The sequence below is a fragment of the Pelobates fuscus genome, chromosome 1 (assembly GCF_036172605.1).
Source record: "Pelobates fuscus isolate aPelFus1 chromosome 1, aPelFus1.pri, whole genome shotgun sequence".
In the NCBI taxonomy this organism is placed as follows: Eukaryota; Metazoa; Chordata; class Amphibia; order Anura; family Pelobatidae; genus Pelobates; species Pelobates fuscus.
In genome coordinates this window covers 7,883,236-7,897,490 of record NC_086317.1, presented here as the reverse complement: position 1 = coordinate 7,897,490, position 14,255 = coordinate 7,883,236, and the positions used below count along the sequence as shown (strand labels likewise).

Below are 14,255 nucleotides of genomic sequence, written 5' to 3'. Positions count from 1 at the left end.
ATTGCAGTTTCTGAGGGATAACTCCTCCTCTAGTGGCGGTCTACCAGGCAGCCACTAGAGGGAGTTCCTGAATTAAAAGCAGACTTTTATCTGACGTTGGGGGAGGAGCGTGGGCGGAGACTGACCCAGCACTGAGGGACATCGGCGCTCGATTTAGGTGAGTGACTGAAGGCGCCGCGGGAGGGGGGGCGCTGTAGGATTCCTGGCACTATAGAATCACTTTGACTTTATTACACCATATGCAGTTCTTGTTTTGATTTATATTTTATCCTACAGATCAGGTGGTATTTACTACTTCCCTTCTAGTAATAGCTGGGTTTTTGTTTTAGGGTATTTTTTATATACTTTATGTATATGTTATTTTTGTTATATTTTTTTGGGTGGAGTTAGAATGTCTGACTCTTATGTCAGAATGGAAAATGGCTGCCATGACGTGAAGAAACCAGCTGTGCTGTCACTGTCTGCATCGTAAAACTACAAATCCCGGCATCCTCTGTGTTATACCAACTACAAATCCCGGCATGCTCTCTGTTATACCAACTACAAATCCCGGCATCCTCTGTGTTATACCAACTACAAATCCCGGCATCCTCTCTGTTATACCAACTACAAATCCCAGCATCCTCTCTGTTATACCAACTACAAATCCCGGCATCCTCTCTGTTATACCAACTACAAATCCCGGCATCCTCTCTGTTATACCAACTACAAATCCCAGCATCCTCTCTGTTATACCAACTACAAATCCCGGCACCCTCTCTGTTATACCAACTACAAATCCCGGCATCCTCTCTGTTATACCAACTACAAATCCCGGCATGCTCTCTGTTATACCAACTACAAATCCCGGCATCCTCTGTGTTATACCAACTACAAATCCCGGCATCCTCTCTGTTATACCAACTACAAATCCCAGCATCCTCTCTGTTATACCAACTACAAATCCCGGCATGCTCTCTGTTATACCAACTACAAATCCCGGCATGCTCTCTCTTATACCAACTACAAATCCCGGCATCCTCTCTGTTATACCAACTACAAATCCCGGCATGCTCTCTGTTATACCAACTACAAATCCCGGCATGCTCTCTGTTATACCAACTACAAATCCCGGCATCCTCTCTGTTATACCCACTACAAATCCCGGCATGCTCTCTGTTATACTAACTCCCAATCGGTATATTATTGTGAGCTAAAAGTCCCGGTTTGTTTTGCCTCTCATTCTCTCTCACTAACGCCACAGCCCTGAATTGTTTTTGTCATAAACAACGTGTTCCGCATTCTTTTCTCTGGACTACAAGTCCCGGCATGCCTCGCGGTGTGCGCATGCGTGGTGTTCCAGGGTTATTGCGTGAGAGCACGAGTGAGACTGTGCAGGTAATGGGCTCTGTGTGTCGGGGCAGCTAGAGGGCAACTACCCCCAGATACCCCATACACAGGGGCAGCTAGAGGGCAACTACCCCCAGATACCCCATACACAGGGGCAGCTAGAGGGCAACTACCCCCAGATACCCCATACACAGGGGCAGCTAGAGGGCAACTACCCCCAGATACCCCATACACAGGGGCAGCTAGAGGGCAACTACCCCCAGATACCCCATACACAGGGGTAGCTAGAGGGTAACTACCCCAGATAACCCATGCACAGGGGCAGCCAGAGGGTAACTACCCCAGATACCCCATGCACAGGGGCAGCTAGAGGGTAACTACCCCAGATACCCCATACACAGGGGCAGCTAGAGGGTAACTACCCCAGATACCCCATACACAGGGGCAGCTAGAGGGTAACTACCCCAGATAACCCATGCACAGGGGCAGCCAGAGGGTAACTACCCCAGATACCCCATGCACAGGGGCAGCTAGAGGGTAACTACCCCAGATACCCCATACCCAGGGGCAGCTAGAGGGCAACTACCCCAGATAACCCATACACAGGGGCAGCTAGAGGGCAACTACCCCAGATAACCCATACACAGGGGCAGCTAGAGGGTAACTACCCCAGATACCCCATACACAGGGGCAGCTAGAGGGCAACTACCCCAGATACCCCATACCCAGGGGCAGCTAGAGGGCAACTACCCCAGATACCCCATACCCATGGGCAGCTAGAGGGCAACTACCCCAGATAACCCATACACAGGGGCAGCTAGAGGGCAACTACCCCAGATACCCCATACACAGGGGCAGCTAGAGGGTAACTACCCCAGATAACCCATACACAGGGGCAGCTAGAGGGCAACTACCCCAGATACCCCATACACAGGGGCAGCTAGAGGGCAACTACCCCAGATACCCCATACACAGGGGCAGCTAGAGGGCAACTACCCCAGATACCCCATACACAGGGGCAGCTAGAGGGCAACTACCCCAGATACCCCATACACAGGGGCAGCTAGAGGGTAACTACCCCAGATACCCCATACACAGGGGCAGCTAGAGGGTAACTACCCCAGATACCCCATACACAGGGGCAGCTAGAGGGCAACTACCCCAGATACCCCATACACAGGGGCAGCTAGAGGGCAGATACCCCATACACAGGGGCAGCTAGAGGGCAGATACCCCATACACAGGGGCAGCTAGAGGGCAGATACCCCATACACAGGGGCAGCTAGAGGGCAACTACCCCCAGATACCCCATACACAGGGGCAGCTAGAGGGCAACTACCCCCAGATACCCCATACACAGGGGCAGCTAGAGGGCAACTACCCCCAGATACCCCATACACAGGGGCAGCTAGAGGGCAACTACCCCCAGATACCCCATACACAGGGGCAGCTAGAGGGCAACTACCCCCAGATACCCCATACACAGGGGCAGCTAGAGGGCAACTACCCCCAGATACCCCATACACAGGGGCAGCTAGAGGGCAACTACCCCCAGATACCCCATACACAGGGGCAGCTAGAGGGCAACTACCCCCAGATACCCCATACACAGGGGGCAGCTAGAGGGCAACTACCCCCAGATACCCCATACACAGGGGCAGCTAGAGGGCAACTACCCCCAGATACCCCATACACAGGGGCAGCTAGAGGGCAACTACCCCCAGATACCCCATACACAGGGGCAGCTAGAGGGCAACTACCCCCAGATACCCCATACACAGGGGCAGCTAGAGGGCAACTACCCCCAGATACCCCATACACAGGGGCAGCTAGAGGGCAACTACCCCCAGATACCCCATACACAGGGGCAGCTAGAGGGCAACTACCCCCAGATACCCCATACACAGGGGCAGCTAGAGGGCAACTACCCCCAGATACCCCATACACAGGGGCAGCTAGAGGGCAACTACCCCCAGATACCCCATACACAGGGGCAGCTAGAGGGCAACTACCCCCAGATACCCCATACACAGGGGCAGCTAGAGGGCAACTACCCCCAGATACCCCATACACAGGGGCAGCTAGAGGGCAACTACCCCCAGATACCCCATACACAGGGGCAGCTAGAGGGCAACTACCCCATACACAGGGGCAGCTAGAGGGCAGATACCCCATACACAGGGGCAGCTAGAGGGCAGATACCCCATACACAGGGGCAGCTAGAGGGCAGATACCCCATACACAGGGGCAGCTAGAGGGCAGATACCCCATACACAGGGGCAGCTAGAGGGCAGATACCCCATACACAGGGGCAGCTAGAGGGCAGATACCCCATACACAGGGGCAGCTAGAGGGCAGATACCCCATACACAGGGGCAGCTAGAGGGCAGATACCCCATACACAGGGGCAGCTAGAGGGCAACAACCCCAGATACCCCATACACAGGGGCAGCTAGTGGGCAACTACCCCAGATACCCCATACACAGGGGCAGCTAGTGGGCAACTACCCCAGATACCCCATACACAGGGGCAGCTAGAGGGCAACTACCCCAGATATCCCATACACAGGGGCAGCTAGAGGGCAACTACCCCAGATACCCCATACACAGGGGCAGCTAGAGGGCAACTACCCCAGATACCCCATACACAGGGGCAGCTAGAGGGCAACTACCCCAGATACCCCATACACAGGGGCAGCTAGAGAGCAACTACCCCAGATACCCCATACACAGGGGCAGCTAGAGGGCAACTACCCCAGATACCCCATACACAGGGGCAGCTAGAGGGCAACTACCCCAGATACCCCATACACAGGGGCAGCTAGAGGGCAACTACCCCAGATACCCCATACACAGGGGCAGCTAGAGGGCAACTACCCCAGATACCCCATACACAGGGGCAGCTAGAGGGCAACTACCCCAGATAACCCATACACAGGGGCAGCTAGAGGGCAACTACCCCAGATAACCCATACACAGGGGCAGCTAGAGGGCAACTACCCCAGATAACCCATACACAGGGGCAGCTAGAGGGCAACTACCCCATACACAGGGGCAGCTAGAGGGCAACTACCCCAGATACCCCATACACAGGGGCAGCTAGAGGGCAACTACCCCAGATACCCCATACACAGGGGCAGCTAGAGGGCAACTACCCCAGATACCCCATACACAGGGGCAGCTAGAGGGCAACTACCCCAGATACCCCATACACAGGGGCAGATAGAGGGCAACTACCCCAGATACCCCATACACAGGGGCAGATAGAGGGCAACTACCCCAGATACCCCATACACAGGGGCAGATAGAGGGCAACTACCCCAGATACCCCATACACAGGGGCAGCTAGAGGGCAACTACCCCAGATAACCCATACACAGGGGCAGCTAGAGGGCAACTACCCCAGATAACCCATACACAGGGGCAGCTAGAGGGCAACTACCCCAGATAACCCATACACAGGGGCAGCTAGAGGGCAACTACCCCAGATAACCCATACACAGGGGCAGTTAGAGGGTAACTACCCCAGATAACCCATACACAGGGGCAGCTAGAGGGTAACTACCCCAGATAACCCATACCCAGGGGCAGCTAGAGGGCAACTACCCCAGATACCCCATACACCCCATACACCCCATACACAGGGGCAGCTAGAGGGTAACTACCCCAGATACCCCATACACAGGGGCAGCTAGAGGGCAACTACCCCAGATACCCCATACACAGGGGCAGCTAGAGGGCAACTACCCCAGATACCCCATACACAGGGGCAGCTAGAGGGCAGATACCCCATACACAGGGGCAGCTAGAGGGCAGATACCCCATACACAGGGGCAGCTAGAGGGCAGATACCCCATACACAGGGGCAGCTAGAGGGCAGATACCCCATACACAGGGGCAGCTAGAGGGCAGATACCCCATACACAGGGGCAGCTAGAGGGCAACTACCCCAGATAACCCATACACAGGGGCAGCTAGAGGGCAACTACCCCAGATAACCCATACACAGGGGCAGCTAGAGGGCAACTACCCCAGATAACCCATACACAGGGGCAGCTAGAGGGTAACTACCCCAGATAACCCATACACAGGGGCAGCTAGAGGGCAACTACCCCAGATAACCCATACCCAGGGGCAGCTAGAGGGCAACTACCCCAGATACCCCATACACCCCATACACAGGGGCAGCTAGAGGGTAACTACCCCAGATACCCCATACACAGGGGCAGCTAGAGGGTAACTACCCCAGATACCCCATACACAGGGGCAGCTAGAGGGCAACTACCCCAGATACCCCATACACAGGGGCAGCTAGAGGGCAACTACCCCAGATACCCCATACACAGGGGCAGCTAGAGGGCAGATACCCCATACACAGGTGCAGCTAGAGGACAACTACCCCAGATACCCCATACACAGAGGCAGCTAGAGGGCAACTACCCCAGATACCCCATACACAGGGGCAGCTAGAGGGCAACTACCCCAGATATCCCATACACAGGGGCAGCTAGAGGGCAACTACCCCAGACACCCCATACACAGGGGCAGCTAGTGGGCAACTACCCCCAGACACCCCATACACAGGGGCAGCTAGTGGGCAACTACCCCCAGATACCCCATACACAGGGGCAGCTAGTGGGCAACTACCCCAGATACCCCATACCCAGGGGCAGCTAGTGGGCAACTACCCCAGATACCCCATACCCAGGGGCAGCTAGTGGACAACTACCCCCAAATACCCCATACGCAGGGGCAGCTAGAGGGCAACTACCCCCCATACCCAGGGGCAGCTAGAGGGCAACTACCCCCCATACCCAGGGGCAGCTAGAGGGCAACTACCCCCATACCCAGGGGCAGCTAGAGGGCAACTACCCCCCCATACCCAGGGGCAGCTAGAGGGCAACTACCCCCCCATACCCAGGGGCAGCTAGAGGGCAACTACCCCCCCATACCCAGGGGCAGCTAGAGGGCAACTACCCCCCCATACCCAGGGGCAGCTAGAGGGCAACTACCCCCCCATACCCAGGGGCAGCTAGAGAACAACTACCCCAGATACCCCGTATACAGGGGCAGCTAGAGGGTAACTACCCCCCTCCCCCATACACTGGGGCTGCTATAGGGCAACTACCCCCCCATACCCAGGGGCAGCTAGAGGGCAACTACCCCCAGATACCTCCCCATACTCAGGGGCAACTACCCCCAGATACCCCTCCATACCCGGGGGCAGCTACACTCGGATACCCAGGGGCAAGTAGAGGGTAACTTCACCCAGATACAAACTATGGCCAGGGGAAAATACACCCAGATAGCAGCGTGCAAGTACTGGCCCAGGCGTATCTGTGACTATATCCACTGGGTGGCTAACTATCTGTGACTACAACTCTGTGTAGGCTTCTGTGACTACAACCACTGTGTGGGGCCCTGTAACCATTGACCATAACCATTGACTGAGTATCTATCTGTGACTATAACCACTGTGTGTAACTATAACCAATATGTAGGTATCTATCTGTGACTACAACCACTGTGTGTGTAACTATAACCACTGTGTGGGGTTATATATGAGTACTCTAACCAGGGGTTGCCGTTGTGGGGTTGTATGTGAATATAATCAGTTGGTGCCAGTGTGGGTTTCTATGTGAATAAAGTCAGGGGAGCCGGTGTTGGGTTTTATATGAATATAACCAGGGGGAGCCGGTGTGGGGCTATCTGTGAATATAACCAGGTAGTGCCGGTGTGGGGCTATCTGTGAATATAACCAGGTAGTGGCGGTGTGGGGCTATCTGTTAGTATAACCAGGGGGAGCCGGTGTGGGGCTATCTGTTAGTATAACCAGGGGGAGCCGGTGTGGGGCTATCTGTTAGTATAACCAGGGGGAGCCGGTGTGGGGCTATCTGTGAATGTAACCAGGGGGAGCCGTTGTGGGGCTATCTGTTAGTATAACCAGGGGGAGCCGGTGTGGGGCTATCTGTTAGTATAACCAGGGGGAGCCGGTGTGGGGCTATCTGTGAATGTAACCAGGTAGTGCCGGTGTGGGGCTATCTGTGAATGTAACCAGGGGGAGCCGTTGTGGGGCTATCTGTTAGTATAACCAGGGGGAGCCGGTGTGGGGCTATCTGTTAGTATAACCTGGGGGAGCCGGTGTGGGGCTATCTGTTAGTATAACCTGGGGGAGCCAGTGTGGGGCTATCTGTTAGTATAACCTGGGGGAGCCGGTGTGGGGCTATCTGTTAGTATTACCTGGGGGAGCCGGTGTGGGGCTATCTGTTAGTATAACCTGGGGGAGCCGGTGTGGGGCTATCTGTTAGTATAACCAGGGCAGGATATCTGTTGCCATTTTCTAGATTAGCACACAATAAAATGGGCAGTGGGTGCTGTGCTACCTCCAACAGGAAGGCTTGCAGCAATATATTAGGTGGGGAGGTCCCTGCTACATTCGGTAGTGGGCTTGCTACAATACGTTGGGTAGGAGGATTCTAAGTTTAATAGAGGAATGTGCTGCGATACTGTAGATGGGGGGGCTACACGGTATTCTTGGACCAGTTATACAGTCCGTACGGTGTCGGGGATTGTTATGCGATTATAGCTGCTGGGGAGGCCCTGGTGACTCACAGTTTGTGACATTGTGGGAAGGACAGGAGGAGCTGGTATCTTCCTGGCAGTCTCTCTCATGTTACTATTAACATATGGCCGGGACTGCTTGCTCGTATATCCAGCTGTCACAGATCCAAATATAGCTCTATAACTGAATCCCTGCAGGGTCTGCAAGGCTGACGTGTGGGCCTGTATCCAGGGTAATAACGCCCAGGCCAGCATACCTGCCACTGCGATCCTGGCACAGTGCCAACGTGGGGCTGGAAGCAGAGAGTAGTGTGCGATAAGACACTGTGTGTTTAAAGAAAAAGCTACCACGCAGGGCGCTTGCCATTTCCTTGAATATGGGTGTTGTGTAACAGGCATTTGAGCACAGACGTTCCTAAAAACTGAGCTCTTCATCTTCCTAATTCAAGAGAGACTCCATTTTTTTAAAAAAAATTTTATTACATTTCCTGGTTCCTCAGACAAAACAAAGTGCCCTCATTGGTAAAATATAGGAACTTGTAAAGCCATTTGCTGTACGGTGCTGTAAAATCTGGGTGAAAAAGAAACCATTTTTTCATGGAAGTTGTGCGAGTCTCCGCCTAAACGAGAATTTAGAAGAGACACTGCAAGCAGGATCTGTACACCAAAACCCTACCAGTCCAGGATTTAGGGATTACCCAGTTGTGTCTAACGTGTTTTTAGAAGAAAAAAAACAACAAAATATACTTGACACAACCGGGTAATCCCTAAATCCTGGACTGGTTGAGGGTATTCGAGGACTGTGTTGGGAACCCCTGGCTTAGAATGTTCTGCTTGGTTACTTTAACTATAATCACATACAGGAGGCCGCTGCAGGCTCTTGCAGGATAGAAGACATTCTAAATTCAACCCATTACTCAACAAGGCAAGCTAAAATCTTTGGACTCTTGTTCAGAAGGTGTACAGGAAGGCTAAGTCAGGGGAGGTGTGGCTAAGACTGCATAAACTTGTCTTGTGCTTAGTGTCCCTTTAAGGATGCACCTGTCAGTAGTACTTTCAGGCCATATCCATTTCTCACATTACTGCTACCTATCCTCTCCCCATTGGAATGTACTAAAACGTGTAATCTATAATGAAAAGGGGGTTTTATTCTGCCTTTATTTGGCTCACAAAGTTATGTTTTTGGTTAATGTGTGGCTCCCTTATTGCTGCAGATAGAGCAGGTGAACCAAACATCTCAAGATGTCCAGTTTGGCGGCTGCCAGTTGTGAGTCAGATGCCCCGAACTTGGGATCCCAGGAAAAGAAGCCCTTGAAACCATGCTGTGCGTGTCCTGAGACAAAGAAAGCTCGTGATGCCTGGTGAGTATTACTGCATGCGCCAGGAAATAAATGTTCGTATTAGGAGACCTTTAATACCGCCAATCCTTCGAGATCCCCCTAATCCTGCAAACAGTCATACAGTGACCTTGTACACTGTACAAACAAACTGCACCAAGGTACAGAGCGCTGGGTGAGGGTATGAAGGTACAGAGCGCTGGGTGAGGGTATGAAGGTACAGAGCGCTGGGTGAGTGTATGAAGGTACAGAGCGCTGGGTGAGTGTATGAAGGTACAGAGCGCTGGGTGAGGGTATGAAGGTACAGAGGTCTGGGTGAGGGTATGAAGGTACAGAGGTCTGGGTGAGGGTATGAAGGTACAGAGGTCTGGGTGAGGGTATGAAGGTACAGAGGTCTGGGTGAGGGTATGAAGGTACAGAGGTCTGGGTGAGGGTATGAAGGTACAGAGGTCTGGGTGAGGGTATGAAGGTACAGAGGTCTGGGTGAGGGTATGAAGGTACAGAGGTCTGGGTGAGGGTATGAAGGTACAGAGGTCTGGGTGAGGGTATGAAGGTACAGAGGTCTGGGTGAGGGTATGAAGGTACAGAGGTCTGGGTGAGGGTATGAAGGTACAGAGGTCTGGGTGAGGGTATGAAGGTACAGAGGTCTGGGTGAGGGTATGAAGGTACAGAGGTCTGGGTGAGGGTATGAAGGTACAGAGGTCTGGGTGAGGGTATGAAGGTACAGAGGTCTGGGTGAGGGTATGAAGGTACAGAGGTCTGGGTGAGGGTATGAAGGTACAGAGGTCTGGGTGAGGGTATGAAGGTACAGAGGTCTGGGTGAGGGTATGAAGGTACAGAGGTCTGGGTGAGGGTATGAAGGTACAGAGGTCTGGGTGAGGGTATGAAGGTACAGAGGTCTGGGTGAGGGTATGAAGGTACAGAGGTCTGGGTGAGGGTATGAAGGTACAGAGGTCTGGGTGAGGGTATGAAGGTACAGAGGTCTGGGTGAGGGTATGAAGGTACAGAGGTCTGGGTGAGGGTATGAAGGTACAGAGGTCTGGGTGAGGGTATGAAGGTACAGAGGTCTGGGTGAGGGTATGAAGGTACAGAGGTCTGGGTGAGGGTATGAAGGTACAGAGGTCTGGGTGAGGGTATGAAGGTACAGAGGTCTGGGTGAGGGTATGAAGGTACAGAGGTCTGGGTGAGGGTATGAAGGTACAGAGGTCTGGGTGAGGGTATGAAGGTACAGAGGTCTGGGTGAGGGTATGAAGGTACAGAGGTCTGGGTGAGGGTATGAAGGTACAGAGGTCTGGGTGAGGGTATGAAGGTACAGAGCGCTGGGTGAGGGTATGAAGGTACAGAGGTCTGGGTGAGGGTATGAAGGTACAGAGGTCTGGGTGAGGGTATGAAGGTACAGAGGTCTGGGTGAGGGTATGAAGGTACAGAGGTCTGGGTGAGGGTATGAAGGTACAGAGGTCTGGGTGAGGGTATGAAGGTACAGAGGTCTGGGTGAGGGTATGAAGGTACAGAGGTCTGGGTGAGGGTATGAAGGTACAGAGGTCTGGGTGAGGGTATGAAGGTACAGAGGTCTGGGTGAGGGTATGAAGGTACAGAGGTCTGGGTGAGGGTATGAAGGTACAGAGGTCTGGGTGAGGGTATGAAGGTACAGAGGTCTGGGTGAGGGTATGAAGGTACAGAGGTCTGGGTGAGGGTATGAAGGTACAGAGGTCTGGGTGAGGGTATGAAGGTACAGAGGTCTGGGTGAGGGTATGAAGGTACAGAGGTCTGGGTGAGGGTATGAAGGTACAGAGGTCTGGGTGAGGGTATGAAGGTACAGAGGTCTGGGTGAGGGTACAGAGGTCTGGGTGAGGGTATGAAGGTACAGAGGTCTGGGTGAGGGTATGAAGGTACAGAGGTCTGGGTGAGGGTATGAAGGTACAGAGGTCTGGGTGAGGGTATGAAGGTACAGAGGTCTGGGTGAGGGTATGAAGGTACAGAGGTCTGGGTGAGGGTATGAAGGTACAGAGGTCTGGGTGAGGGTATGAAGGTACAGAGGTCTGGGTGAGGGTATGAAGGTACAGAGGTCTGGGTGAGGGTATGAAGGTACATAGGTCTGGGTGAGGGTATGAAGGTACATAGGTCTGGGTGAGGGTATAAAGGTACATAGGTCTGGGTGAGGGTATAAAGGTACAGAGGTCTGGGTGAGGGTATAAAGGTACAGAGGTCTGGGTGAGGGTATGAAGGTACAGAGGTCTGGGTGAGGGTATGAAGGTACAGAGGTCTGGGTGAGGGTATGAAGGTACAGAGGTCTGGGTGAGGGTATGAAGGTACAGAGGTCTGGGTGAGGGTATGAAGGTACAGAGGTCTGGGTGAGGGTATGAAGGTACAGAGGTCTGGGTGAGGGTATGAAGGTACAGAGGTCTGGGTGAGGGTATGAAGGTACAGAGGTCTGGGTGAGGGTATGAAGGTACAGAGGTCTGGGTGAGGGTATGAAGGTACAGAGGTCTGGGTGAGGGTATGAAGGTACAGAGGTCTGGGTGAGGGTATGAAGGTACAGAGGTCTGGGTGAGGGTATGAAGGTACAGAGGTCTGGGTGAGGGTATGAAGGTACAGAGGTCTGGGTGAGGGTATGAAGGTACAGAGGTCTGGGTGAGGGTATGAAGGTACAGAGGTCTGGGTGAGGGTATGAAGGTACAGAGGTCTGGGTGAGGGTATGAAGGTACAGAGGTCTGGGTGAGGGTATGAAGGTACAGAGGTCTGGGTGAGGGTATGAAGGTACAGAGGTCTGGGTGAGGGTATGAAGGTACAGAGGTCTGGGTGAGGGTATTGACGGTACAGAGGTCTGGGTGAGGGTATTGACGGTACAGGGCTGTGGGTGAGGGTATGGAGGTACAGAGCTCTGGGTGGGGGTATGGAGGTACAGAGCTCTGGGTGGGGGTATGGAGGTACAGAGCTCTGGGTGGGGGTATGGAGGTACAGAGCGCTGCCTGAGGGTATGGAGGAGATGGAGACTGCATGCCTCAGTGAGCATAATCCTCTGCTATGAGATAACTGGCATTGGACCCGTAATAATGTAATATATAGACTGGCTTGTTATAAATACCACTCGCAGCTGATGTAAGTAATATACACACACCATGCTATAATCACTGTCTGTCTGCAGCATCATCGAGAAGGGGGAGGAGCATTGCCAGGAGCTGATCGAGGCTCACAAGGAGTGCATGAGGTCACTCGGGTTCAAAGTGTGAGAGCAGGACAGACAGCGTGTGTGTATGGTAAGTGTCTCGTTGTTACTGTTACATGTATTTAAATGCAAACACTTGGCACATCAGATCTGTGAAACAGCCTGCCCACAGCACTTGCAGCAAATGCTTTATGGCTACGGTATATTTACAGTAATTTCTGGTTAGGGGACACTATAGCGTTGGCCATACAAATGTATATTCCTAACACTATAGTGTCCCCACACGTGAAAAGATCTTTACTAACCTTTTCCCCCACAACTTGCAGCTCTCTCCGTGACTAGCCCCGACTCCTTAGCTGAGATCATCCGTCTTGACTATCTCAGGAATTCCAATGCTTTTCCATAGGAGAGCATTGGGAGACTAGTGTGCACATGCGGCAAATCGGACAGTGTCTGTCCATCTGAATGAAAAAGCCGGGTTCCCGGGAATGTAGTCCTTGCCGGTCCTCCAGGGTTAAAATCAGGGGGACAGTGAGATGTTGAAGTGGTCTGGGCGACTGCCTATAGAGTCCCTGTATAGTTACATAGCTGAAAAGAGACTTGTGTCCTTCAAGTTCATCCTTTCTCACATACGTTTTTGCTGTTGATCCAAAAGAAGGCAAAAAACCCAGTCTGAAGCGCTTCCAATTTTGCCACAAACTAGGAAAAAATTCCTTCTTGACCCCAGAATAGCAGTCAGATGTCTCCTTGGATCAAGCAGCTATTACCCCACTAATTAGAAATGATATCCCTGTATGTTATGTTTTTATCCAATTGCAATTTAAACATCTGGTCTTCACCATATGACAATATACAGAGATTGTGTATGATGGAGCAAATAATACTCACTCTGTACTCACATAGGGCAGGAGAATAGAAAGAATATGGAGTGTCCCAGGTAGGTGAGGAAGAATGAATCCACGAGGATTTAGTTCAGATTCAGGCCCCGTACCCAACACCACAACTACTGAAAGAGATGAGATTGTTCTCTCACAGTGATGGGAGCTGGTCGTATTAGCTGGTGTTGGGGAGAGAGTGCAGGAATGGAAACTTTCTCCAAACCCATTCTAGTTGCAGCTCAATTATTGTTTTCAGTTCACGGTTTCCCTAATTGCACCTATCTGTTTCCTAGGAAAACGCTTTCTAAATATTGTAATCTCTTTGTTATTATTGTATATTATTGTAGTCTTAATGCTGCAGAATTCAAATTAATTGCTTTCTTTTTCTTCTCAATAGGTTCCCTGTGTGCTACTTCTGGAATTGTAACTTATTTCTTTGGAGAACAAATATTTCTAAATGCTGGTCTTGCTGGGGTTTTTACAGGTGGAGTGAAAGAGATATCCGGTAATATTTCCTTCTGGGATTTAAACGGAGTGCATTTCTCCCTGTCTGCTGAGGGATTCAATGTATAAATTCTATTTTTGAATTAAATTAAACACGCAGAATGAGTGTCTGTTTTTTGCTGAGTACCCTGCCTGACTCCTGTTTCTGGGATATCTGGATTCATTCTGTTGTCTGATCACTGTTATTGAAGTGATGCCTGACCTGTGTAGACAAATCATCCAGTGTGACACCGTGGCTATTAGAGCTATTCCACTGCTAGACCCTTCAGGTCTTCGTGTTTAAGGTTTGTCTTAAAATCTCTTGTTGCAGGATTCTGGTACTCTCTTACAAATCTCTGCATAATGCGGCTCTGTCCTACTTATCCTCATTAATTCACAGTATGTCCCGTCTAGGCCCCTACGCTCTGCCGGAGACCTACGTCCAACCTCTGTTCGCACTCCCACCTCTGATGCTTGCCTTCAAGACTTCTCTAGGGCTAC

At 52.0% G+C, this 14,255-nt stretch overlaps 1 protein-coding gene across 1 annotated transcript; it reads left to right on the top strand.

The window, feature by feature from the left end:
* Positions 1-1,287: 1,287 nt before the first annotated feature.
* On the top strand, positions 1,288-12,480 carry LOC134586376 (cytochrome c oxidase copper chaperone). The gene is made up of 3 exons (XM_063441858.1): positions 1,288-1,377; positions 9,105-9,251; positions 12,373-12,480. The coding sequence occupies exons 2-3, from the start codon at positions 9,133-9,135 to the stop codon at positions 12,455-12,457; spliced, it is 204 nt and encodes a 67-aa protein (XP_063297928.1). The 5' UTR covers positions 1,288-1,377; positions 9,105-9,132; the 3' UTR covers positions 12,458-12,480.
* The last annotated feature ends 1,775 nt before the right edge of the window (positions 12,481-14,255 follow it).

What these genes read in the sequence shown, in the direction of transcription:
- LOC134586376 (XM_063441858.1), top strand. Translation starts at nt 9,133, where the DNA reads ATGTCCAGTTTGGCGGCTGCCAGTTGTGAGTCAGATGCCCCGAACTTG. An exon ending in AAGAAAGCTCGTGATGCCTG is followed by an intron (nt 9,252 to 12,372) that starts GTGAGTATTACT and finishes GTCTGTCTGCAG; the next exon opens with CATCATCGAGAAGGGGGAGG.